The 27,332-nt window shown below is 57.7% G+C and overlaps 3 protein-coding genes across 3 annotated transcripts; 2 read left to right on the top strand and 1 right to left on the bottom strand.

Moving 5' to 3' along the window:
- Nucleotides 1-1,541: 1,541 nt before the first annotated feature.
- Nucleotides 1,542-7,193, top strand: PTPMT1 (protein tyrosine phosphatase mitochondrial 1). The gene is made up of 4 exons (XM_029060484.2): nt 1,542-1,723; nt 3,217-3,297; nt 5,726-5,917; nt 6,898-7,193. The coding sequence occupies exons 1-4, from the start codon at nt 1,556-1,558 to the stop codon at nt 7,048-7,050; spliced, it is 594 nt and encodes a 197-aa protein (XP_028916317.1). The 5' UTR covers nt 1,542-1,555; the 3' UTR covers nt 7,051-7,193.
- A 1,053-nt stretch (nt 7,194-8,246) lies between these two features.
- Nucleotides 8,247-15,565, bottom strand: KBTBD4 (kelch repeat and BTB domain containing 4). Its single transcript, XM_001513219.5, has 3 exons — nt 13,343-15,565; nt 12,166-12,272; nt 8,247-9,654 (listed from the first exon to the last, which is right to left on the bottom strand). The coding sequence occupies exons 1-3, from the start codon at nt 13,929-13,931 to the stop codon at nt 8,794-8,796; spliced, it is 1,557 nt and encodes a 518-aa protein (XP_001513269.2). The 5' UTR covers nt 13,932-15,565; the 3' UTR covers nt 8,247-8,793.
- Nucleotides 15,566-17,154: 1,589 nt separating this feature from the next.
- On the top strand, nt 17,155-26,734 carry NDUFS3 (NADH:ubiquinone oxidoreductase core subunit S3). The gene is made up of 7 exons (XM_007666556.3): nt 17,155-17,311; nt 19,084-19,134; nt 20,658-20,755; nt 21,737-21,886; nt 24,453-24,578; nt 24,716-24,835; nt 26,456-26,734. Exons 1-7 carry the CDS (start codon nt 17,224-17,226, stop codon nt 26,621-26,623), a joined length of 801 nt encoding a protein of 266 aa, XP_007664746.2. The 5' UTR covers nt 17,155-17,223; the 3' UTR covers nt 26,624-26,734.
- Nucleotides 26,735-27,332: the final 598 nt, after the last annotated feature.

Raw genomic sequence — 27,332 nt, 5'->3', positions numbered from 1 at the left:
TCTGGGCCTCAGTGACCTCATCTGGAAAATGAGGATGAAGCCTGGGAGCCTCACGTGGGACAACTCGATGACCCTGTATCTCCCCCAGCGCTTAGAACAGTGCTCTAAGCGCTTAAGAAATGCCAGCATTATAATTATTATTATTATTATTAGGCAGGGATGGTCTCTACCTGTTGCCGAATTGTCCATTCCAAGCGCTTAGTACAGTGCTCTGCACATAGTAAGCGCTCAGTAAATACCCCCGATTAGACTATGAGCCCATCAATGGGCAGGGACTGGCTCTATCTGTGGCCGATTTGTCCATTCCAAGCGCTTAGTAATAATAATTTTGGTATTTGTTAAGCGCTTACTATGTGCAGAGCACTGTTCTAAGCGCTGGGGTAGACACAGGGGAATCAGGTGGTCCCACGTGGGGCTCACAGTCTTCATCCCCATTTTACAGATGAGTGAACTGAGGCCCAGAGAGGTGAAGTGACTTGCCCCCAGTCACACAGCTGACAAGTGGCAGAGCGAGGATTCGAACCCATGACCTCCGACTTCAAAGCCCGTGCTCTTTCCACTGAGCCACGAATACCCCCGAGTAGACTGTGAGCTCCTCAATGGGCAGGGACTGGCTCTATCTGTGGCCGACTTATCCATTCCAAGCGCTCAGTACAGCGCTCTGCACATAGTAAGCGCTCAGTAAATACTTCCCCGGTTAGACAGCGTGGCTCACTGGAAAGAGCAGGGGCTTTGGAGTCAGGGCTCATGAGTTCGAATCCCGGCTCTGCCACTTGTCGGCTGTGTGACTGTGGGCGAGTCACTTCACTTCTCTGGGCCTCAGTTCCCTCCTCTGTAGAGAAGCAGCGTGGCGCAGTGGAAAGAGCAGGGGCTTTGGAGTCAGGGCTCATGAGTTCGAATCCCAGCTCTGCCACTTGTCGGCTGTGTGACCGTGGGCGAGTCACTTCACTTCTCTGTGCCTCAGTTCCCTCATCTGTAAAATGGGGATTAAGACTGTGAGCCCCACGTGGGACAACCTGATTCCCCTGTGTTTACAACAGCGCTTAGAACAGTGCTCTGCACATAGTAAGCGCTTAACAAATACCAACATTATTATTATTATTAAAATGGGGATGAAGACTGTGAGCCCCACGTGGGACCACCTGATTCCCCTATGTCTACCCCAGCGCTCAGAACAGTGCTCGGCACATAGTAAGCGCTTCACAAATACCAACATTATTATTCTTAGACCGTGAACCCTATAATGGGCAGGGACTGGCTCTATCTGCGGCTGACTTGTCCATTCCAAGCGCTTAGTACAGTGCTCTGCACATAGTAAGCGCTCAGTAAATACTATTGAATGAATTATTATGATTGTTATTATTATGATTATGACTATGATGATGATGATGATGATTCTTCTGAGGGCCGGCGGCGCCCAGGCTCCCGGCCCGGGGTGACAGGCGGCGATGCCCCGTCTGGACGGCAGGGGTCAGTGGCGAGCGCCCGCGGCCCGGCCGCTCCCCTCCCCCTTTCCCTCCCCTCCCCCCCCCCCCCCCGCCGCGGGGCCCCCGGGATGGCGACGGCGCTGGAGTCCGGGCTGGCGCGGCTGCTCTTCTACCCGACGCTGCTGTACACCCTGGCGCGGGACAAGGCCCCGGGAAAGGCCCACCGCCCCTGCTTCCACCGCATCGACCGCACGGTGCTGCTCGGGGCGCTGCCGCTCAAGGCCCGCACGCGCCAGGTGCCCGCGGGGACCGGCCGGGGGCGAGCGGGGGAGACCGCGACACCAACGCCGGCCGAGGGGGGGCGCTCGGGGGGCCGCCGGGGAGGGGGGGCCGCGACACCGCCGAGGGCCGACGGGGGGCGCCCGGGGAGCCGGGACCCTGCTGAGGGGGGGGCCGCGACACCGCCGAGGGCCGCGGGGGGCGCCGGGGGGGGGCCGCGACACCGCTGAGGGGGGGCCGCGACACCGCCGAGGGCCGCGGGGGGCGCCGGGGGGGGCCGCGACACCGCCGGGGGCCTGAGGGGGGATCCGCGGAGGCCGGGACGCCAATGCGGGGGGGGGGGGGCCTGGACACCGCCGGGGGCGCCTGGACACCGCCGGGGCCCAGCCCGTTGCTTCCCCCCCCCCCCCGCACCCGCCGTTTATTTCCCCGCCAATCTGTGGGACCGACCGGAACCTCCCGCACCTGGCGTTTAAACAGTAGTTTGGGGTCGGGTGCCCCCCAACCAGCAGTCGGGGCCTGCATTCAGTCACTCAGCCCATCCTCTTCCTTCCTTCCTTCGCTCCGTCGTATTCATCGAGCGCACGCCGTGTGCTGAGCACTCTGCGAAGCGCTTGGAAAGTACAGTTCCGCAATCAAAGTAATTTAATCAGCATAATAGTTGGGTATTTGCTAAGCGCTTACTATGCACCGAGCACTAAGCGCTGGAGTAAACAGAAGGTGATCAGGTGGTCCCCCCGTGGGGCTCACGGTCTTCACCCCCATTTTCCGGATGAGGTCACTGAGGCCCAGAGAAGTGAAGTGACTTGCCCCAAGTCACACAGCTGACAGGTGGCGGAGTGGGGATTAGAACCCATGACCTCCGACCGCAGGCCCGGGCTCTTTCCGAAAGAGACCATCCCCGCCCACAACAGGCTTAGGAGCGGTTACTGGGTGGGGGACGCTGTACTAAGCGCTTGGGAGAGGACACGGCAACAATAAATAAACAGGGCTCAGACATGGTTAGAGGGGCAGCGTGGCTCAGTGGAAATAGCCCAGGCTTGGGAGTCAGAGGTCGTGGGTTCGAATCCTGGCTCTGCCACTTGTCAGCTGTGTGACTGTGGCCAAGTCACTTCACTGGGCCTCAGTGACCTCATCTGTAAAACGGGGAGTAACTGTGAGCCTCACGTGGGAAGACCTGATGACCCTGTATCTACCCCAGCGCTTAGAACAGTGCTCTGCACATAGTAAGCGCTTAACAAATACCAACATTATTATTATTTTAATCCCAACTCCCTCACACATCAGCTGTGTGACTTTGGGCAAGTCACTTCACCTCTCTGGCCCTCTGTTCCCTCATCCGTAAAACGGGGATGAAGACTGTGATCCCCACGGGGGACAACCTGATTATCCTCTATCTACCCCAGCGCTTAGAACAGTGCTTGGCACATAGTAAGCGCTTTACAAATGCCATCATTATAATGAGTATTATTTATTATTTCCCCTGGCTGACGTTTTTGTTCTTTGGCAGTTGGTGGAAGAAGAGAACGTGCGAGGGGTCATCACCATGAACGAAGAGTATGAGACCCGCTACCTCTGCAACTCCACCCAGGTAACGATAATAATAATTATTATTATTGTTATTATGATGGTATTTGTTAAGCGCTTAACTCCGTGCCAGGCACTGAACTAAGCGCTGGGGTGGAGACAAGCAGATCGGGTTGGACACAGTCCCTGCCCCACCTGGGGCTCACAGTCTCAATCCCCATTTGACGGATGAGGGAACTGAGGCCCAGAGAATAACAACGATGGTATCTGTTAAGCGCTTACTATGTGCCAAACACCATTCTAAGCGCTGGGGTAGACACAAAATAATCAGGCGGTCCCACGTGGGGCTCACTTGGCTTCATCCCCGTTTTACAGATGAGGGAATTGAGGCGCCGAGAAGTTAAATGACTTGCCCAAAGTCACACAGCTGACAGGTGGCGGAGCCGGGATTAATAATAATAATGTTGGTATTTGTTAAGCGCTTACTAGGTGCCGAGCACTGTTCTAAGTGCTGGGGGAGATACAGGGTAATCAGGTTGTCCCACGTGAGGCTCACGGTCTTTTAATCCCCATTTTACAGATGAGGGAACTGAGGCACAGAGAAGTTAAGTGACTCACCCACAGTCACCCAGCTGACAAGGGGCAGAGCCGGGAGTCGAACTCATGACCTCTGACTCCCAAGCCCGGGCTCTTTCCACTGAGCCACGCTGCTTCTAGGTGAGCCCCCCGACTCGAACTCAGTCCAACCCGCCGCATTTTCACCGACAGACAGAGGCTTTCCCGTAGAAAATGCTCCGGTCTCCTTGGAAGTGGCTTCTGACCACGATGCCATTCACCAACTTGTTACGGATTTAAATCTGGGGAAGCTAATAGGAGACCGGAGGACCCCAGAATCTCCCCGGAAAAGAGGCCGGACCCCTGCACTGTTGGCTCGACCTCTGGGCCCCTCCATCTGAACAACGGAGGCCCCGTTTGAAAAACCCAACCGAAATAATTCGCCGACCTCTTTGCGAGTGCTCAGTTCTATATAATGGATTAATATTAAAAATCATAAAAGCAGAACAGTCAAACCCCAGCGTTATGCCGCATTACGTGGCATGAACGTGGGTTCTCTGCAGTGTGACCTTCGGCAAGCCGCCTAACTTCTCTGGGCCTCGGTTACCTCCTCGGTAAAATGGGGTTTAAGACCGTGAGCCCCGTGTGGGACAACCTGATCACCTTGTACCAGTGCTTAGTGCTTGGCACGTAGTAAGAGCTTAACAAATACCATGATGATAATGGTCAGCACTAAAACACCATGGTCCAGAAATGTAAGATAAGGATTGTGACCATACCAGATTATCCAGAGAGAGCGATTCCACAGCACCGTTTAGTCTCCCAAGGAATCTTTCTCGTTTACAATGACCTGGAAGGGGCTAAGATGAGAAGGCTGTGATTTCTCCTGTTTCCAGACATTTCTTGCACTTAAAAATTTTTACGTAGCTTATTTTAAAACATGACTTCAGGCACTGTAAGTAGCTTGCATGTATCAAGTACCTCCGATTTCTTACGCTAGCCTTTGCCGCAAAACCTCCGGGTGCAGTAGCAAAATTAAAGATTAGGTAAATGATCAAGATATGTAAAAACATCCAAAGAACCCACCATCAGTTATAGGTAGCTTGACCCCTTGGGCGAATGAGTCACAAAAACACAGACCTTCTTTTAGCTTCCCCAAATTCGAATTTGTAAAAACCCAAGTGAGGATCGTCGGACGAGCAATCTCCAAGGTAACGGGGAAATTCTCTCTTTGGATTTTTCTGATTTCATGAGCGGTTTAAGCTCTGGCCATTACTCATACTCCTGGGTCCAGCTGGAAAGATTAAGACCCATCTAATGACTGAGTAGGTGAGGCAGCTAGAAGGACTTAAAAAAAAAAATGCCACATGGCTTCAGAGGACTTTGCTATTTCCGTGTTTTCTCTGAGGTTCAGAAGAGAGACTTGCATTAATAGAGATTGAGGTATTGACTTAATTTCTAATTTGTATTAGTTCTAACTTCAAATATAGGTGAGAAAAAAATAGCAGGGGGGCGGAGGGGGAATCCCCGCAGGCTCAAGGATCCTGTGAAACACAATCTCACAAGCCCTGCAGCTGCACCCAGGCACCAGTGTAAGGTGAAGGCACAGAAGGATACAATTCTACATCGTTATTAGAAATTCCGCCCATGTCAGAAGGGTGATCTTGAGGGATTTTTTTTTTGGAAGAAGTCATTTTTCAAGGTTTCAAACTTAGCAGAGCAGCTGTTCTTCCCTGGATACCATCCTCATGGCCTCGGCTGTTTTGAAATTGTGAAATTTTGGAAAAGCAGGAAGACTACCTTGTCGCTTAGCAAGTGTTGGAGTTCACTCGGCTTCTTCCCCTTCCCTTCTCTCCCTCGAGTCTAGGAGGCTTAGCCCCAACGGCTCCTTCCCTGGAGTCTGTCGGTTGATATCTGTCTCTCTGGATTGGTCCCAGGAGTGGGAAGCGGCCGGAGTGGAGCAGCTCCGGCTCAGCACGGTGGACCTGACGGGGATCCCGACCCTGGAGAACCTGCAGAAAGGGGTTCGGTTCTTGCTGCAGCACCGGGCCCGCGGGAACAGCGTCTACGTCCACTGCAAGGCCGGGCGTTCCCGAAGCGCCACGATGGTGGCCGCCTATCTCATAGAGGTGCGGCGTCCTCCCCCGCGACTTTCCCCTCCCTCCCCCGGCCGCCTCACCTACCCCCTTCTTCCCCTCCCCGTCCCTAGCCTTAACGGAAAGCGACCAGGCCTCGGAAAAGACCGGTTCCTGAGCTCCTCTAGCAAGGAGAGGGATCCTTCTACGGAGAGGCCACGTCGCGCGACACGTACCCCGGAGGAAGGAACGGTCCCTGGCTTTGGAGCCGGTTTTCCCTGGAGACGGGACCACAGATACTTCAGAATCTGTGTCTTTCTGAGCGCCGATGCCGGCATCTTAGCCGGCCAGCCTGTTCTTTAGGGGAAAGGGGGTAACTCCCCCCAGGATGGCCTGCCTCTGCCGCAGCCCCCCGTAGCCCTAGTCATCCTCTCCGGGAAGGTGCGTTATTTCAGGGGAAGGACCTGATTCTGTATTGGAAGAAGGGCAGCAGATAAGGAGCAGCGTGGAGCTGGGCATCGGTTAGAGCTGAACCGCACCTGCTTGGCCCTTACCGCCTTTAGCCAATCAATCAACGCGCACCTAACTTTTCCCTACTAAAATGGGAAAATCGGGAAGCAGCGTTGCCTAGTGGATGAAGCACGGGCCTGGGAGTCGGAGGACCCGGCTTCTGATCCCGGTTTCCACCCCCGGTCTGCTCTCCGACCGTGGGCACGTCACTTAAGTTCTCTGGGCCTCGGTTCCCTCATCTGTAAAACGGAGATTACGGCTGCGAGCCCCATATGGGGGTCGTGGACTGGGTCCAACCTGATTAGGCACTTAGTACAGCGCCTGGAACGTAGTAAGGGCTGACCAGACGTGTGTGCACAAGGTGGCTTCATCCTGGAGCCGTCGTTTAGGGTTACAAACATCTCGAGGGAAGGGGTCGTAGAAAACGTCACCTTTCAGAATTCAGTAGAAGGGGGAGTCGGCTCCTCACAGTGAGAGCCTCCCCTTCTCCACCTCTGATCCACTGCCTTTTGCTTCTCTTTCAGCTGCACAAGTGTAGTCCGGAGGAGGCCGTCGATGTCATTTCCCAAATCCGTTCCCACATCATCATCCGACAGGGTCAACTCCAGACACTTCAGAAATTCCACCAGAAGGTCACCGAGGCGGAGGCGAACGAGAGACACCAGACAAACTCTTAATCGTATCACTCCATGTTTTTTGAATTCTACTTAGTGCAGGATAAGGAAGTGAGTGTAAGGGGCCATGTAGCTGGACGAAACGGACTTAACCCCTCTAGGGAGCAATGTGGCACCTCAAAGATGATGGAAAACGCTGAGCCACAGATTGTCTTCTCTTGCCTCTCTGCAACCTCTGAAGAGAACCTCTTGCTCGTGCACCGAAGTCATTCTGGGGTTGGGAGCCGGGGCGGGGGGGGGGGGCGGGTGTTTTCCCAGACCTCATCTTACCCCAGCTCTTGATTTGTAAAAGCCCAACGACACTGTCTCAGGATGGGAGAAAGACGTCAGTTCGACTTTTCCCTCAACTTCCCAAGGCCCCGCTTCATCAGTGAATGGACGACACCGCACCCCTCTTTGGAGCCCTTCCTAAGGTCCCCTGCCTCTGCTCTCGTTCACTCTACCAAAGGGAAAGGGGTGTGTGGCGGGGGGGACAATTCCCGGCTCCCTCTGAGTTCAAGCCCTTTACGGGTGAAAATCTAAGACTTCCAGTCTCGCGCCCTGCTCTTTAAAACGCGAGCCACTCCTTGATAAGGACACCAAGCGTCGTCTTACAACGGGGCGGGTGACCCAAGGGATGACGATCAATTAATCAATGGGTTTCATTGAGCAGGGTGCAGAGCACCGCCCAAATCCCTTGGGAGGATATGATGCGGCCGAGCCGGTTCACATTCCCTGGGCCACAACGAGGTGTCGGTCCCTAGCCATCCCGGGCTCTGGGCACGTCCACCGGTAAGGAGGACTCGTCACCCGACCCTCCCCGTGTTTGACGCCCGTGAGCACACCTGTTCCTTCTGACACCGCCTCGCGCTGTACCCAGGCGTACGCCGGTCAGTCGATGGTATTTATCGAGGGAGGGCAAAATAGAACACAGCTGGTAGACTCGGGTTCCCTGACAGACGCTCCCTAATTCGGCCCCCGTGTTCCTTACAAGATGTGCGCCGGAGACCCGCGTTCTCGAAGGACCGCCGGGTCGGTCTCCCGGTCGGCCCCACCTCGTGGAGTCCTCCCGGGCCCCCGAGAGGATCTGCGGGGCGGTGGGGGCCGCCCGCCACCCTCTCTCTGCTTCCAGAAGGGCAGTTGCCAGTCTAGGATCCGGAGCCGCCCCGGCTCTCTGCCCCTCTGGTCCGTACCCACCGAACAGGGAGGCTTGAGGCAAGTGAGAAATTCAAAAGTAAGGTTTATTTTCCGAGGGCTGAAAAGACGCTGGAGGAAATTTCCAGGCTCCCGGGGCAGCCCAACGGGCCCTGTGGAGGGGTCAAGAACGTCAAATGGAACCCCCGCCCCCCGAGCGATAGTTTTACCCCCACGGCCGAGGCGGGGGGGCCTTACTTGAGAAACGCCCCTCCGCCCCACCGACGCTGCCAGTCCCCGGCCCGGGAAGGGGAGAGGGCCCTTTCGGTCTCGGGACCGGGGAGCTCTCCTTTCGGACAGAGAAGGAGGACCGTCCCGTGAGGCCCGAGTGACCCGGAAGTCGGAAAGAGGAGGGAGAGACCCTTAGTCGAGCTGGTGGCGGGGAGGAGGGGTCGGGAAAGTCCCGAGCCAAGCTACGGTCGAGGCCCGTCGGAGTCGCGGGAAGGGGAGGGGGCGGGACGTCGCCTCGGCGGAACGGACAGAGGTCAGATCGAAGGCCCGGGGCGTCTGTGAGCGGGGGGCCGGGGCGGGCGGAGGCGGGGACCTGCCGGGGCCCGCCCCCCGGCCGAGGCCTCAGGCCAAGACGAACTGCAGGTTGGTGAGCAGCACCTTGACGCCGCCGGTGACGGTGACGGCCGAGGTGGCGGGGTCCAGCTTGTAGGTGTTGGCGTCCCCCTTTTTGTAGCGCTCCCGGAAGACGTAGATGCCGCCGTTGCAGCTGGCGATCTTCCAGAGGGAGGGGGCCGCGCTCCACGCCTCGGGCAGGCAGAGCCGGGTGAAACTATCCAGCAGGGGGTTGTAGCACAGCAGGGAGTCGCCCTCGGCCACGACGAACACCAGGTCCTTGTGCACGGCGGCGTGCATGCGGCCGGCGAAGGGCAGCACGTAGGGCTTCACCTGGCACTTCTCCGCCTCCGTGTCGAAGCACTGGATGAGCCGCGAGGGCTTGGTGAAGAAGTCCAGGTCGTTCTCCTCGCCCCCGAGCAGGTAGATGACCCCGTTGAGGTTGGCCCCCGCGGCCCCCGCCACGGCCACCTCCAGCTGGCCGGTCTCCGTCCAGACGTTGTCGCCCACCCGGTAGTAGATGACGGCGTTGGAGAGGGTGTCCTGCAGGGTCTTGCCCCCCAGCGAGTAGATGGCGTCCCTCCCGGGCACGGACACCAGCGTGTGCTGCAGCCGGTCGCGGGGCAGCGGGGCGCACCATTCCCAGTCCACGGTGGCGTTGTTACACTTCCACATGCGGCGGGGGATGGAGCCCCCGACCACGTACAGGTCCCCCCCGTGCTTGCAGGCGGCCGTGATCTGGTGGCACAGGCTGTTCTGGCCGCTCACGCTGATGGAGTCGTCCTCGGCGCAGTGCAGGGAGACGGCCAGCGAGTGGGTGCGAGACGACTCCTTCCCGATCAGGTAGATGTGCACGTTCTCCCCGATCTCCTGCTCCGGGCGGGACAGCGGAGAGAGGTCGTTGGGTCACTCGCCCATTCGATCGTACTTACCGGGCCCTTACCGGGCGCGGGGCGCTACACCAGACGCTCGGAAGGTCCGAGACGGCAAATAAAGGGAGCCCGACCCTGCCCGCACCGGGCTCACGGTCTGGGGGCCGGGAGGAGGGGGAGAGGGACGTCAAAACGAGTCGACGGGCAACAGAAACAGAATTACTGACACGGGTAGAGGGTACGGATAGAGTAGATAGAATTATAGATAGATACGTGTACGCAAAAGCGCCACAGGGCGGGCGGGGTGACGCGGAAGGGAGGGGGAGCTGAGGAAAAGCGGGGCTTGGCCTGGGAAGGCCTCTTGGAGGAGGTGAGCCTTCAGCAGGGCTTTGAGGGCGGGGAGAGTCACCGCCTGGCGGATTTGAGGAGGGAGGGCGTTCCGGGCCAGAGGGAGGCCGGGGGCCGGCGGCGGGACGGGCGAGAACGAGGCCCAGTGAGGAGGTGAGCGGCGGCAGAGGAGCGGACTGGGCGGGCTGGGATGGAGAAGGAGAGAAGGGAGGTGAGGCAGCAGGGGCGGGGTGAAGGTGGCTGGGGACCCGGTCGCCCCCCCGGCCGGTCCTTCCCATTCCCGCCTGCCCACGACCCGAGGAACGTATCGAGCGCTCGCCGGGGGCAGAGGACCGGACTGAGCGGTCGGGAGACGACGAGACGATGGAGTCGGTAGATCCGATCTCCGCCCTTGAGGAGTTCGCGGCCTCTCGCCCGCCTGTTGGGAGACCCCGCCCCTCCCCCGCTCCCCTCCCGCGAGAGCCGTGCCGAGGTTTTTTTATGCTTGGGAAATAGAATAATGATGATAATTACGGTATTTGTTAAACACTTACTATATGCCTGTCAACCTCCGTATCAAACAAAAACTCCTCACTCTTGGCTTCAAAGCTCTCCATCCCCTTGCCCCCTCCTACCTCCCCTCCCTTCTCTCCTTCATCCCAGCCCGCACACTCCGCTCCTCTGGTGCTCGCCTTCTCCCTGGGCCTCGTTCTCACCTGTCCCGCCGTCGACCGCTGGCCTGGAACGTCCTCCCTCCTCAAATCTGCCAAACAATACATCTTCCCCCTCCTCCAATGCCCCACTGAAGGCTCACCTCCTCCAAGAGGCCTTCCCAGACTAAGCCCCCGTTTCCTCAGCTCCTCCTCCCCTCCGCGTGACCTCGACTCGCTCCCTTTGCTCTACCCTCCTCTCCCCATTCCATAGCACTTGTGCACATATGTATATATCTATAATTCTATCTATATGGATGCCCGTTTTCCTTGTTTTGATGTCTGTCTCCCCCCTTCTAGACTGTAAGCCCGGTGTGGGCAGGGATTGTCTCTTTTTTTGCTGAAATGTACTCTCCGATTACTTTGCACACAGTAAGCGCTCAATAAATACAACTGCTTGAACGAATGAATAAATACAAATAGGGTTGGACACGGTCCCTGTCCCACATGGAGCCCGTTTTTACAGATGAGGTAACTGAGGCCCAGAGAAGTAAAGTGACTCGCCCAAGGTCACACAGCAGACGAGCGGTGGAGCCGGCATCAGAACCCACGACCTTCTGACTCCGAGGCCCGGGTTCTATCCGCTACGCCACGCAGCGACGAGGAGGGAAAGAACCAGAGAAGCAGCGTGGCTCAGTGGAGAGAGCCCGGGCTTGGGAGTCAGAGGTCATGAGTTCGAATCCCGGCTCTGCCACTTGTCAGCTGTGTGACTGTGGGCAAGTCACTTCACTTCTCTGGGCTTCAGTTACCTCATCTGTAAAATGGGGATTAACTGTGAGCCTCACGTGGGACAACCTGATGACCCTGTATCTACCCCAGCGCTTAGAATAGTGCTCGGCAAATATTTTAAGCGCTTAACAAATACCCACAATATTATTATTATTATTATTATTATTATTAACCGATCGTTTCCAGATTTCCCGGTGCATTTTCAGCAGGGTACTAAAGTGCGTCTGGAACTCAAGTCCACTGGGCCTAGAGATTTCTAGAAGAAAATGGAAGCACTGGGCATCCGAGGGGAGGCAAAGCCAGCCTCAAGGATGGGAGGAGACCAGAATGGCAAAACAAATCCCCCTCGACTCACTCATCCGCCGAAAAAGCCCGGGCCTCCGCGAATCTTGCCTCTGCCCCTTGCTCATTGGGCAGCAGCGACCTAGGCAGCAGGGGAAACAACGGGGTCCGGGCACTATGGCACCGGCCAAAGCGTCGGAGGCCCTGGGTTCTAATCCTGGCTCCGCCGCTTGGCTGCTGGGTGATCTTGGGCAAGTCACATCACCACCCTGCGCCTCAGTGACCTCGGCTGTAAAACTGGGATTAGGACCGTGAGCCCCACGTAGGACACGGACCGGGTCCAATCTGATCAGCTTCTATTTATTTACCCCCGCGCGCTTAGTTCGGTGCCTGGCACGTAGTAAGTGCTTAACGGATACCATTAAAAATAGATCTCGCTGCGGCGTCGGAGTCTTTCTTACCTTCAGGTTGGCCCTGAGCGACTCGGAGAAGATCTCTCGCTCTTCCCTGTTGAAGTTGATCCAGGTTTCTATGGCCTCGGTCGGGTTCTGGGAACACGGCACTCCGTCTGGAACGGGCGGAGGGAAACCACCGTGGCAGACGCCGGGAGAAAGGCTGCAACCGAGCGCCGCCACTTCCCGGGTGCAAAAATCAATTCCCGGGAAATTCACGTCCGCGGTCGGTTCCCCCGGCGGGCCCGGGGCGGCTGGTTGGGGGATGCGGCCGAGGGACGGACCGCCACGGGGTCCCGGGTCGCCTGCCGCCGACCGGGCCGGGACCGGCACCTCCTCGGCTCAACCCCGCTCCGGGCCTCGGCCTGTTCCCGCCTCGACGGGTCCGGCCGGGCGGTGACCTCTCCCACCAGGAGCGGCCGACCCCGGTACCTACGTCGGAAGCCCGTACGCCCCACCGCTCGTCTGCTGGGCGAACCGCTCTGCGTCTGTTTTATCAGTTGCAGAATGGGGACTAAATACCCATTCTGAACTCCACGTGGGACTGTGTCCAACCCCATTAACTTGTTCCCACCCCAGCCTTTAGAACGGCGCTTGGCACAATAATAACGATAACGGTATTGGAAAGCGCTTACTATGTGCTCGGGCACTGTACTCAGCCCTGGGATGGGTACGAGCAAATCGGATAGGACACAGTCCCTGTCCCACAGTCTCAATCCTCATTTTACAGATGAGGCAACTGAGGCACAGAGAGGGGGACTTGCCCAGGGTCACCAGGCAGGCAAGCGCTGGAACCGGGATTAGAAGCCAGGTCCTTCTGGCTCCCAGGCCCGTGCTCTATCCACTGGGCCGCGCCGCTTCTCACCAAGTAAGCGCCTAATAAATGCCATGATTATTAATTAGGGACACCGCACCGGTCCAGGGAGGACAATCAGTCAAGCTGTCGATCGAGCACCTCCTACCTACCTCGGGAGAGTGCGACGCGACGGGATCCAGCCCGGGGCGGCCCAGAAGCCGCCGGCGAGCAAGACCCCGGCAGCGCCCCGGTCCGCGTTCGTTCGATCGTACCTACTGAGCGCTTCCCGGGCGCGGGGCTCTGTACGAAGCGCTCGGAGAGCACGATCCGGCCGCAGATGGAGACGGTCCCTACCCACCGCCGGGGCTCCTCCCCGGCTCCGAGACCTACCCGAAATGATGTCGGTGAGCAAGTGCTGAGGCAGGTGGAGAAACTCGTCCGTGGCCCGCAGCTGGGCCAGGTGGGTCTTGGCGCAGTGCTTGGCGGCCGTGTAGAGCTCCGCGTCGCTGTGCCGATCGGCCAGCCACATCACCCGCAGGCAGTTCCCCGCCTGCACCGTGCGGGCCAGGAAGCGGGAACACTCCTCGAACAGGGAGTTCAGCTGGTACATATCCGCGACCTCGTAGGTCTCCTGCAGCTCCTCGGCCCGCAGCTTCACCGTCCCGTGGTAGATGTAGTCCACCAGGAGCCGGAAGACGGACTGGCTGACGTCCCGCAGCACGATCACCCGGTTGTGCGCCTCCTTCAAGTTGGAGGTGAACATGGAGCGGAAGAAGCAGCTCTGGGCCGAGAGGACCAGCCGGTGCAGCTGGAACTCCCTCCCCTCCACCGAGACGGTCACGTCGGCGAAGAGCTCTTCCTCCAGGCACAGCTTCATGATGCCCTGGGCCACCCGGCCCGAGTGGGACCGGTCCGTGAACGTGTAATTCACGAAGTAGTTCTCGTCCGTGGAGGCCCCCGGCTCCTCCGGCGATTCCATGGCGCCGGCCGGGTCGGACCGCCCGCGCTCTGCAAGAGACCGACCCCGCCGACCCTCCGGGGGGATTCGCGGCTCCCGCCTCGGCCCGCCGGAGGAAGCGGCCGAGGGGCGGGAGGGGAGGGAAGGAGGCGGCGGCGGCTGGGAGTCCGAATCCCGCCCGGCCGACGATCGGCCGAACGTTCCGCACGCGCCGGGCCGTCTCACGGGCCCCCGCCGGCGGCTCCTCGCTCTGGGGAAAAGGGCTATTAAGAGCCGAGTCCTACCGGACCGCTCCGTTCGGACTACGGGGCCCCGCTCGTTCTTCCGGCTCGCGGAGGGCTGGCCGGGAGTTAACCGCCAAGTGACAACTCCCCTTGGCCGCGTCGAGGCAACGCGGGGAAACGGGTCCGGCGGTAATTTCAGAGGGAAGATCAGAACCCCGGATTTTAAGGGGGCTTGGGAAACCCCAACACGTCTAGATTTCGCGCTCCGCTTCCTTCCAAGAGCCGGGAGAAGGGGCCGGGGCAGGGGGGGAGGCGGTAAAAATAGTAAGGACGGTAATTTGTTAAGCGCTCACTCTCTGCCGGGGCACCGTGCCGAGCGCCGGGGCGGATCCGGGCGGACGGGGTCGGACGCGGGTCCCCGCCTCAAAGGGGGCTCGTATTTTTAATCCCCATTTTACAGAGGAGGGACCGAGGCCCAGAAGCGAAGCGATCTGCCCGAGGTCACACGGCAGTATGAGCGGCCCAGCCCTTCCGCACCCCCGGCCTTCTGGCTCCCAGACTAGGGCGCGTCCAACCTTCGCCAAGTCCCTCCCGGGCAGCCCGGTCAGCTGCCGCTTGGAGAGTATGGGGCATGTTTCCAGCGGTTTCACGAGGGCAGCCCCGTTTCCTGAAGGTCTCTAGTATATCTCCGCCCCTTAAAAACAGGCTGGGGAATGCCGAGGCAGGCTGTCCGCCACTACAGCGTTGGCAGGGGAAAACAGTGCTCCCTGTGTTGGGCACAGAGGAAAGTAAAATCGCCAGACAAAAGCCCACTCTTAAAACCGGGCCCGCGGGTTGGATTTTGGAACTCCGTCTTCTCCCCGGGCCTCGGCCGTTCCGCCCGTGGCCTTCCGGCGACGTCCCGGAGCCCTCCGGCCTCTGACTCCCCGACACCGGGCCGCGTCCCCCTCGGCTCCCAGGCCCCGCGAGAGCCTCCGAGGAGGGGGAGGTCCACGCTGCTCCGAAAGGACACGTTCGATCCATCGCTAAATGGATTCGATCCGTCCCGTCGGTCCCCCCTTCACGACATCGCTAAAATCCGCCCCTTCCTCTCCATCCAAACCGCTACACGTTAATCGGTACAAGTCGCTTCTCCTCTCCCGCCTCGATTACCGTACGGGCCTCCTCGCCGACGGCCCGGCCTCCCGTCTCTCCCCCGCTCCGGGCCATTCTTCACTCGGCCGCCCTGATCGTTTTTCTACAGAGACGTTCGGGACGCGTCTCCCCACTCCTCAAGGAACTCCAGTGGCCGCCCGTCCCGTCTCCGCATGGAAAACTCTTCACCCCTGGCTTCAAAGCCGGCTCCTACGTCACACCCGGCTACTCTCCCACGACCCAGCCCGCACGCTTCCCTCCTCCCACGCTAACCTTCTCGCTGCGCCTCCATCTCGCCGCCGACCCCTAACCCAAGTAATAAAACTAATGTTGGTATCTGTTCAGCGCTTACTACGTGCAGGGCACCGTTCTAAGCGCCGAGGTAGACACAGGGCAATCGGGCTGTCCCCCGTGAGGCTCAGAGTCTTCATCCCCATTATCCAGACGAGGTCACCGAGGCCCGGAGAAGTCAAGCGACCTGTCCACGGTCACCCAGCTGCCAAGTGGCGGGGCTGGGATTCGAACCCATGACTCCGACTCCCAAACCCCCGCTCTTTCCACTGAGCTACGCTCCGGCCCGGGACGCCCTCCCTCCTCAAATCCCACGACGACTCTCCCTCCCTTTTAAAGCCTTACTGAAGCCACGTCTCCTCCAAGAGGCCTTCCCAGATCGAGTCCTCCTTTCCTCTTCTCCCATCCCCGACTTGATCCCTTTATTCCTCTCCCTTCCAACCTCACGGCACTTACCTGAGCATCTGTAATTTATTTATATTAAGCTCCATCTCCCCCTCTAGATGGTTGCGGGCCAGGAATGTGTTTATCGTTCTACCGGACTCTCCCCAGCGCTTAGTAGAGCGCTCTGCCTACGGGAATTGGATGGAATGGAAGCCCCTGGCCTTCCTCGCCCTCCGGGGAGGTTCTGGGTCGGGGGTCTCCCCTAACGCACCCCCCGCCCCTGGCCCTCGGCCACACTTTCTTCCCGGTTTAAAGGCCCTTCTCCAGCTCAACTTTTCCCAAGCCATCCCTTAGGGGACAGGAGGAGGGGGAGAGAAAGGAGAGGGAGAGGAAGGGAGAGAGGAATGGGGGGGGAGGGGGAGACGGGGGGGAAAGAGGGAGAGGGGGGAGAGAGAGGGAAAAAAAGGGAAAGAGAGAGGGAGGGGAGGAGAGGGGGGAGAGAAAAGGAGAAGGGGACTGGCGGAGAAAGAAAGAGGGGGGAGAGAGGGGAGAGGGGAGGGGAAGAGAAGAAGACGGGGGGGGGGGGATAGATAGGGAGGACTCAGGGGAGAAGGAGGACAAGGGGGGGAGGGGGAAGAGGGGACGGGGGAGAGGGGGACAAAGGGGAGGAGGGGAGAAGGGGATGGAGGGGGAGGGGAGAAGGGGATGGGGGAGGGCAGAAGGGGACAGAGGGGGGGAGGGGAGAAGGGGGAGGAGGGGGAGGGGGAAGGGGGGAGAGGAGGGGAGAAGAAGAGAAGTGGGGGGGGGACGGGGAGGGAGGAGAAGGGAGAGGGAGAAGAAGGAGGGAAAAGGAGGGAGGAGAGGAGGAAGAAGGGGCAGAGAAGAAGGTGGAAGAGGGGAGAGACACTGGAGGAGGGGGGGGAGAGGAAGGAAGGGACGGAGAGAAGGAGGAGAAGGGAGGCGGAGCAGCGAGGCCAGGCGAGCCCCGTCGCCCCCTCCCCCCCGCACGACGAGGACGGGCACAGCGCAGGGCGCGGGTCTCTCACCGGCGGCGGCGGCGCGGCGGCGGCTCCTTGCCTGCGGGCGGCGGCGGCGGGCGGCGGGGGCGGAACGTGTGTGCCGGGGGCGGAGGGTCCCGGGCGGGCGGCGGCCCCGCGCACCTCGCGCCTTCCGCTTCCGCCTCCCCGCCCTGCCCTACTTCCGCCAGTCGCCCTGCCCTCTGCCGCTCCCCTTCGCCCCTCCCCCTCCCCCCTCCGCCCTCGCGCCCGGCAGGTCCCGTCATGGCGGCGGCCGGCGGCCTGCTCCGGGGAGGGGGCCTGCTGAGGGGATCCGGCCTGCTGAGGGGCGGAGGCCTGCCGAGGGCCCGGGGTGAGCGCAGAGGGCGGGACCCAGGGCCGGGGACCAAGCCGGTGGGGAGCGCGCCTCGCTGCCCAGGACCCCGGCCGGGGGAGCCCCGACGTCGTGCGGTTCGAATCCCGCCCCTCGTCCGCCGGGGGCCGGGGGGCGGGGGGGGCCGGGGGGGCCGGGTCGCCGCACTGCTCTGGGCCTCGGTGACCTCGTCCGCGAAATGGGGGTGAAGCCCGGGAGCCCCACGGGCGATCACCTCGTTGACCTTGGAGCTCCCCCAGCGCTTAGAACGGTGCTCGGCACAGAGGAAGCGCTTAACACGTTCCGACACTATCATCATTATCATTATTATTTATTATTATTATCATCATGCCGGGGCCTCCTCGCCTAAGCCTCAGCCCGGCGAATCCCGCATGCATTCATTCACTCACCCATTCATTCGTTCTCGCATTCATTCATTCATTCTCTCATTCATTCATTCACCCACTCACCTATCATTTATTTCATTCTCTCATTCATTCTCTCATTCATTCATTCGTTCATTCATTCACCCACTCACCTATTCGTTTATTCACCCACTCATTCATTCACTCATGCATCCATTTCTTCATGCATTCACCTATTCACTCACTCATTCATTCACCCACTCATTCATTCATTCATTCTCATTCATTCACTCATTCATTCTCTCATTCATTCATTCACCCATTCACTCACCTATTCATTCATTCACCCATTCATTCACTCATGCATCCATTTCTTCATGCATTCACCTATTCATTCACTCACTCGTTCATTCACCCATTCATTCATTCACTCAGTCATTCGCCCACTCGTTCGTATTTATTATTATTAATAACGATGATGGTATTTGTTAAGTGCCTTCTAGGTATCAAGCGCTGGTCTAAGCGCTGAGGGGGGCCCAAGGTCATGAGGTGGTCCCCCGTGGGGCACACGGTCTCCCATTTTACAGAGGAGGTCACTGAGGCCTGGAGAAGTGAAGTGATTTGGCCAAGGTCACCCAGCAGACAAGGGGCGGAGCCAGGATTAGAACCCACAGCCTCTGACTCCCGAGCCCAGACTCTGTATTTAATAAGAATAATGACGGTGTCTCTTCAGCGCTTACTAATAATAGCGATTGATGGTATTGTTATGCGCTTAATAGGTGTCCGAGCACTGTTTCTGAGCGCTGGGGGAGATACGAAGGTTAATTAGATTGTCCCACGCGGGGCTCACGGTTTTTAATCCCCATTTACGGATGAGGTCGTGAGGCGGAGAGAAGTTAAAGTGGCCTTGCCCAAGGCCACGCAACAGACAAAGGCGGAGGCGGGATTAGAACTCCACGACCTCTGACTTCAAGCCCGGGCTTGCTTTACCGCCGAGACACGCTGCTTCTCTATGCTGCCAAGCAGCGTCCTAAAAGCCCCGGGGGCAGCCACCGAGGTTGTCAGGCATGTTTGTCCCAGGTGGGATCTCACGGCCCTTAATCCCATTTTACAGTGAGGGAAACCAAGGCACAGAGAAGCCAAGGGCCACAGCCATGACAAGGGGCAGAGCCGGAATTAGAACTCACAACCTCCGACTCCCAAGCTTGTGCTCTTGCCACTAAGCCACACACTTGGTGCAGAACACTGCACTAAGTGGCTTGGGAAAGGGCAATACGGCAGTAAAGAGGGACAGTCCCTGCCCCCATCGAGCTCGCAGGTCCGGGGGTGGGGGGGGAGGCAGACGTCCTTACAGATAAACAGACGTTAATGTAGATAAGTGGAATTATAGCTCTCGTCTTCCCGCAGGTGCCGTGCTGCTCTCCACCCGGGGGAGGACCTCTGCGGCCGACAAGAGGCGTGAGTCCGTCCTTCCGCCTTCTCGATGCCCCTCCCCTGCCCCGCCCTCGGCCCTGGGCGGTGCCGGGATCCGACAGCTGCCCTCCCTTGGACCGAGGGGAGCCATTCCCAGCCTTGAGCCAAAATCCCGAGGCGGGACTGTCATCCACTCGGGGCTTCCGGGAAAGAATGATAATAATCGATTATGGTGTCTGTTAAGCGCTTACTAGGTGCCCAGCGCCGATCTGAGCACCGGGGTAGGATAGCGAGGTCATCGGGTGGGTCCCAGTCCTGTCCACATGGGGCTCCCGGTCTCGATCCCCATTTGACAGATGAGGGAACCGACGGACAGAGAAGTGAAGTGACTTGCCCAAGGTCACACAGCAGACAGGTGGCGGAGCCGGGATTAGAACCCACGACCTCTGACTCCCAAGCCCGGGCTCTTGTCACCGGGCCCTGAAGAGAGAGCACCCCCCCTTCCCGTCCACTACGCAGCATGGCCTGGTGGAGCGAGCACGGGGAGTTTGGAAGGTCATGGTTCTCAATCCCGGCCCCGCCACTTGTCTGCTGTGTGACCTTGGGCAAGTCACTTTACTTCTCTGGGGCCTCAGTACCCTCATCTGGAAAATGGGGACTTGAGACGGTGAGCCCCACGTGGGACAGGGACGGTGTCCAACCCGATTGGCTTGTATCTACCCCGGCGCCTAGTACGGTGCCCGACACATAGTAAGCACTCAACAGGTGCCGTAATTATTATTATTGTTATCCCTCGCCTGAAGAGCCTCCGCTTGATGGGTCTAGTTGGCCAGTCGGTGGCACTTACTGAGCACTCACTATGTGCAGAGCACCGTACTGAACCCTTGGGAGGAGTTACCAATGCCGTTAGAGTTGATGAGGCGGGATCCCTGTCGCCAAGGAGCTTACGATCTGACCGACTCCGTAAAGCTTCAAAAAGGTTCTTCGCTATTCAGTTGCAAATATTGTTTATAGCCCCTCTGTCTTCTGTATCTCCCACCGTTATTATCCCTCGTGTTTTTGATTCACCCACTGGAACTGTCCGATGTTGGAGTTTTTGTCTTACCTGCCTTCCCAGGGCCAATCCTGAGCCCTGCGGGCAACTTTTGATATATTGCACCCCAAACCACGCTGAGAAATGGTGGATAAAGCCCGGGCCTGGGAGGCAGAGGCCCTGGGTTCCGATCCGGCTGTGCCGCTCCTCTGCGGTGTGACCTTGGGCAAGGCCCTGGACTCCTCTGTGCCTCAGTTACCTCATCTGGGAAATGGAGATGAAGACTGTGAGGCCCATGTGGGACGTGAACTGTGTCCAACCTGATTAGCGTGTATCCACCCCAACGCTTAGTACGGTGCTTGTCACACTTTAAGCACTTAACAAATAAACACCATTTTTAAAAAAACAACCAAAAAACGGCCCTGGATTATGGGTCCCAGCCAGTAGAAAATTGGACCCAGCAGGTCTTCTGCCTGACCTCTCGCTTTGTCTCGCCTGTGCAATTCCTGTGAGAAGCCTCTGTTTCCCTTCCCAGCTACCGTCCGATCCCAGGATAACGTAGTCCACAAGCAGCTCTCTGCTTTCGGCGAGTACGTCGCCGAGATTCTCCCAAAATACGTCCAGCAAGTTCAGGTAAGGCAGAGGGGGCGAATGGTTAAAGGGCCAAGAAGGGAGGCGACCCTTTGGGTCTGGGGCCGGAAGAAACCATCTTTTCCTGAGCTGAATTAACGTGAGGCGAAAACTGGCCGTGTGGGGCAGAGAAGTAAAAAGAAGCTTATTGGGTCCGGCCTGTTCCCAAACCCTGCAGGCAGGAGCAACTTCACATTCAGCTTCGTGAAAGGTGCTTGGCAGTGTAGCGCGGTGCGGGATATTTCTGTCTTGTACGGGTCTCCTGATTGCCAGCGGCTTCTCTGAGGTAACGGTTGGCCCCTTCACTCGATCACTAGCCAGGCTGTACTCGTATCCTAACCTGCCAGGCTCTGAATGCGGGAAGCTTACTCCTGGAATTTCAAAGTTAGGAAAAGCGAAAAGGAAGAGAGGGCAGAGCAGCCTGCGGTGATCATCATCGTCAATGGTATTTATCGAGCACTTATTTGAAAAGGAAGAGAGGGCAGAGAAGCCTGCGGTGATCATCATCGTTAATGGTATCTATCTAGCACTTATTTGAAAAGGAAGAGAGGGCAGAGAAGCCTGCGGTGATCATCATCATCAATGGTATTTATCGAGCACTTATTATGAGCAGAGCACTGTACTAAGCCCTTGGGAGAGTACAATACAAAAGAATTGGTAGAGACGTTCCCTGCCCACAACGAGCTTACAGTCTAGAGGAGGTGACAGACATTAGTGTAAGTACATGATTGGTGGGCATTTTTGTTGATCGGGCGGTGCGTGTTTGTCCCCCGCAACCCCCCGGCTCTGGGGCCGCTCTCGTCACCGGCCCCGAGCGTTCGGTTGGCGCCGGGAAGAAGCGTAGGCCGCGTCGCTTCGGAGAGCAAAGCGGAAAGCCTTCCAAAACCTTCCTTTTCTCCATCCGCGGCCGGACCTTCCGCCCCAGATCAGGATTCTCGAATCGAAACCCCTTTCGCGAGCTCTCTGTTCCCGTTTTGTTCCCAGGTATCTTGCTTCAATGAGTTGGAAATCTGTATCCATCCCGATGGAGTGATCCCCGTGCTGACCTTCCTTAAGGACCATACGAATGCCCAGTTCAAATCCCTGGCTGATTTGACAGCAGTCGACGTCCCAACCCGGCAGAACCGCTTTGAGGTAGGAGGGGCACTTGGGATATCCTGGGAAGGGAAAAGGGATATCTGTGAAGTGTCTGAGTGTGACTGCAAATTTCCATCGTTCAAATCTTTCTAATGGAAACACATCTGTTGCCGCATCATCTCAGTGCCTTGTCAGTAAAATCAGCTTCTTTTTTTTTATGCTATTTGTTAGCAATCAAACACCGTTTTAAGGTCTGGGGTAGATACAGGCGAATTAGGTTGGACACAGTCCCTGTCCCGCATGGGGCTCACGATCTAAGTAGGAGGTAGAACAGGAGAGATGAGGCATGTGGCTTGCCCACGGTCGTACAGCAAGCATTTGGCAGAGCCGGGATTAGAACCCAGGTCTCCTCGCTCTCAGGCCCATGCTCTTTCCACTAGGCCACACTGCTTCTCCCTTGAAAAGGTGGGTGTGGCGTCGTTTTCTGGGCGTCAGCAAGGAGGGGCTTTGGTGTCTATGAGATTTCTTTTGTGGCAAACAGGACCTATGGATCCCCGTTTAGCGACTCGTGGAAAACTACGATCAGATCTCTTATAATGTGGTTTTTCTAACTACACACAGTGGTTAGGGCTCCGTTGGAGATTTAGGGAACATTCTACCGACACAACCGCACCTGTCCGGATAGTGCACAGTGTGATGTTGGAAGTAACAGTTGACAGCACTTATGGATATATCTAGAATTCTATTTATATTGATGCCTTTTTAATTGACTTGATGTCCGCCTCCCCCCTTCTAGACTGTAAACCCGGTGTGGGCCGGGATTGTTTCTCTCTCTGTTGCTGAACTGTACTCTCCAAGCGCTCAGTACAGTGCTCTGCACACAGCACGCGCTCAATAAATACGATCCGATGAATGAACGAAAGGGCCCGAGCGTGTCATTAGGCAAGGATGGAGTTGTGTATACCATGTGAAGTCCTTAACAACAGGGCTATCCAAAACACCGCTTCCGTGTTACAGAAGAACCGACTGGAATTCCAGATTCGCTTACCTGAGGTGCCCACCGTCATAGAGTTTTAGTACGCGAAGCCAACTCTGCGAATCGCTCTCGAAGCTGGCGGTTAATGGAGCACAAGTGTGGTGTGCCCCGTAATAATCGTAATAATGATGGTGTTTGTTTAGCACTTACTATGTGCCAGGCACTGTACTAAGCGCTGGGGTGGATCCAAGCAAATCAAGTCCTTGTCCCAAGTGGGGCTCCCAGTCTCAATCCCCATTTTACAGATGAGCTAACTGGGGCCCAGAGAAATGAAGCGACTCACCCGAGGTCACACAGCAGACAAGTGGCGGCGCTGGGATTAGAATTCAGGTCCTTCGACTCCCAGGTCCGGGCTCTTTCCACTAGGGAAGCAGCGTGGCTCAGTGAGAAGCAGCGTGGCTCAGTGGAAAGAGCACGGGCTTTGGAGTCAGGGCTCATGAGTTCGAATCCCAGCTCTGCCACTTGTCGGCTGTGTGACCGTGGGCAAGTCACTTAACTTCTCCGTGCCTCAGTTCCCTCATCTGTAAAATGGAGATTAAGACTGTGAGCCCCACATGGGACAACCTGATTCCCCTATGTCTACCCCAGCGCTTAGAACAGTGCTCGGCACATAGTAAGCGCTTAACAAATACCAACATTATTATTATTATTGCTCCTCTCCGTGCCGCTCCTCTGACAAAGCGTTTAACAAATACGGCCATTGTTATTGTGACTCTGCTGGGGAGAGAGGTGCCAGGGCTGCAGTTTGGGGACCCTAAAATGCTCCAAACGGGGAAAGTAAAAGGTGGCTCTCACCGGAACAGTGGGGAAGGCCGAGGCAACTTTGAAACCTCGGCTGATCCGTCAAGACGGGGGCGTTATGCGGGGAGACGGGAGGGATGAGGCATCTCGAACTGCAGCAGCCGGGGTGCGGAGGAGAGGAATCTCACAGGTCCCTAGGTCTCTAGACTGTAAGCTCATCGTGGGCTGGGAATGTGTCACTATTTTATATTTTACTCTTTCAAGCACTTAGTACGGTGCTTTGAACGCAGTAAGCACTCAAATAAATACGCACGAATGAAAGGTCCCCGTGCCAGGCGCCGAAAGAGCGGAGGTGGCCAGGGGCGTGGGCCGGCCTTCCCCGTCCCCACCCCGAGCCGCGGCAGCTCTCAGCAGGAGCCGGTAGTGCCTGGCACCCTGCCACCGGACCTCACGCTGCCTCGGGACCAGTCTGCTCCTTGGCCCCAGCCCGGGCACCGGGGAAAAACCCCCCCACTCAAAATAATCATATCCACTTTAACGTAATTCCAACCAGAACGGTCCCGATCTTCCGCTTATCCTCTTACCGGATCTGTGTCTCGAACCGTTCTGCCTTCCCTCCTCCTCCGAGCCCAGAGCGCTGAGCCTCAATTCCAGAGGGCACGTCGATCCATCCTCCGCCCAGAACGGGCTAAGGTGACCCCGTGCGTCCCGGAGGGGTCCCCCTGCACGTCTTCATCGGCTCCGTCCCGCCTGGCCTGACTCCTCTCCCCAAGTTCCTGTTGCAGATCGAGGCCGATTCTGTCGAGACCGAAGACCGATCGATCCAAACGCCGTTTGTCTCTTTAGATTGTCTACAACCTTCTGTCTCTTCGCTTCAACTCGCGGATCCGGGTGAAGACGTACACGGACGAGTTGACTCCGATCGAATCTTCGGTCACCGTGTACAAGGCCGCGAACTGGTACGAGAGGGAGGTGAGTTCCCGGGGTCCCGTGCTCGGTGCGGCGGGGGCCGGGGAGGGAGGCAGATCGGAAATGACGCCGCCTCACGGAGTCTGGAGGGAACCGGCGGGGCACGGCGCCTGGGTGTTTCTCTCTGCTTTCCTTTCCAGATCTGGGACATGTTTGGAGTCTTCTTTTTCAACCACCCGGATCTGAGGCGGATTCTGACCGACTACGGGTTTGAGGGCCACCCTTTCCGGAAGGACTTCCCCCTCTCTGGCTACGTGGAGGTAGGGCGATGGATGCCCCTCCCCGCAGCCACTCTCCGGGTCTTGGGGGGCCGGGGGGGAGCGCGCCGAGCCCGGGTGCTGCCCGAACCCTGCCGGCCATTGTTCGGTTGGGCAGACCGGGCTCTGGGGCCACAAGTGAAGCTGTGTGGCCTAGCGAAAAGAGCCCGGGCCCGGGAGTCACGGAACCTGGGTACCACATCGGCCTGCCGTGTGACTGCGGGCAAGTCATTTCTCTGGCCCTGAATTTCCTCTGTAATATTCGATACCTATTCTCTCACCTCTTCCTAATCAGGCGGTGATACTTATCGAGTGTTTACTCTGTGCAAAGCACTGTACTCGGTGCCTGGAGATTACCATAAAGTAGAGACCCCAGTGAGCTTAGAGTAGGATAGGTTCTGTATCCGACCTGGTTATAGTGCATCTCTCCCAGTGCTTGGCATATAGTAAGTGTTTAACCCACACCACAACCATACTATCATTATAAGAAGAGGCTTGGTTTTCTCTAACGCTGGAGGGACTACGGTCCTGGAGATTCCTGTGTTAAGGGAGACTTGGATCCTGATACGTGGGTTTTTTTTAAATTTAAAAAAATGGTATTTGTTTAGCGCTTACTATGTGCCAGACTGAGGTAGACGCCAGCTAGTCAGGTTGGACACCGTCCATGTCCCACATGGGGCTCACAGTCTTAATCCCCGTTTTACAGATGAGATACCCGAGGCACAGAGAAGTTAGGTGCCTTGCCCAAGGACACACAGTAGACCCTGTGGCCGTGTCGGGATTAGAACCCAGTCCCTTGCTCTTTTCACTAGGCCAGGTGCACCGACGCCCAACTAGGTCTTCCTGCGCCGCAGCGCGTTCTGTCTAGGCGGGCCCGTCTTGTCGGAAGACAGTTCCTGGGTTCCCTAGCGGTGTGTCTCCCAGTTGTGGAGTGAGAACATTCATTCGGACAAACGCAATTACATCACAAGCACCTACCATTAATGAGGAAAGTCATGTCTGGATTTTCCTGAAAGGCGTAGTCAAGAAGGTGGATTTTATTTCACTGCGGGGCAAGAACTGTGACCGATCAGATTATCCCGTTTCAACTCCGGCATTTAGCACGGCGCTTTCAATGCAGTACACGCTTAATACCGTCGCCTATTATTACTATTATTAGTCTTATTATTCAGGAGGTTTTTTTTAGCTTAAGGGAAAGGACGGCCGGTTACTTGGAAATAAAGACTGGCGTTCTCACCCCACAGGGTCACGTAGCCCCTACGGTGCCATATTTTGGTGGGTGTAGTCATTCTTATCCTTATCGGTTCCTAAAAGACTACACCGAGGGAGCCCGGCGGCCCCGAGATAATGGGGAAGAGAGTTCTGTGGTCAAAATCAACTGTGGAGTTTGTGGAAACCTGGCCCTAGCCGTCTCAGCTTTGGGTTGGGGTTATGGCCAAAGTTTGAGAGAGTCCAAGGCAAGACAGACGTCGGGGAGGAGCGAGGAGGAGTGCAGGGCCTTCCCTTTAGCCCCAGGGCTCACTCGGCCCCAAGGGTTTGGCCAGCGGAGCCGTGGCGGGGACGCCCAGCCCGGGGGGGGGCGGTGGCCCCCCAGATTCAGGCCGCGTCCTCCGTTCTCCGCAGTTGCGCTACGACGACGAAGTGAAGCGAGTGGTCGCGGAACCGGTGGAGTTGGCCCAGGAGTTCCGCAAGTTCGACCTGAACAGCCCCTGGGAGGCTTTCCCTGCCTACCGCCAGGCTGCTGACCAGCCCAGACTCGAGGCCGGAGACAAGAAGCCAGAAGCCAAATAGAACCGGACCGCAGAGGGCAGGAGAGGTCGATTCCGGAAGGCTCCGAAACACAGATGTCCCGGCCCGAAGCCGAATATTTATATAAATAAAGCCTGACTCGGTGTTTTGGCATCTCGTCTCGTGGGTGGGCACGGAAGTCCTTGAAGGAGGTGGGGGGCCCCGGGGTTCGGCCTTATCCTCATCTGGCAAAGGGAGACGGTAGACTTGTAGGTCGCCCGGAGAGTCACTAACAGCTGGGAGTGGATTTGGCCGTCGAAGCCTCAGCGGGCGGGTGGGAGAGGCGGGGGGCCGTTCTAGGTAACGACCGGGACGTGGGTGTGTTTCTGAAGTGAAATAGGAGACTAGCGCGTAGCTGGGTTTCTGCTTCGGCTAGCAGGATTTCATCCTCTTCTTTTGAACCTCAGACATCTCGGGGGGTCTGGGAAGGTCGAGCAAGTGGTCCCAGGGAGCCTCTGGGGGGGCCCTTTCCCCCGGCGTGGGATAAGGTTAGCAGCAGGCAAAGGATCTGAGCAAATGAGTTTCCCCTCCTCCGTCTGGAATCGAGAAGGACATCCCGCTGGGATTTTCTGCCCCGGGCAGACCAGGTGTCTTCGATTCCCGGGAACAGAGCCAAGCATCGGGCTCCGAGTGGCCGACGTCAAACGTGCAGCGGGACCTCCGGGGATAAGCTGAGAACACCTTCCGGGATCAGGTGGTAGCGTGCGAGCCA

Source organism: Ornithorhynchus anatinus, chromosome 3 (assembly GCF_004115215.2).
Source record: "Ornithorhynchus anatinus isolate Pmale09 chromosome 3, mOrnAna1.pri.v4, whole genome shotgun sequence".
In the NCBI taxonomy this organism is placed as follows: domain Eukaryota; kingdom Metazoa; phylum Chordata; class Mammalia; order Monotremata; family Ornithorhynchidae; genus Ornithorhynchus; species Ornithorhynchus anatinus.
The sequence above is the reverse complement of the archived record's forward strand: the minus strand, read 5'-3'. Positions and strand labels throughout refer to the sequence as shown.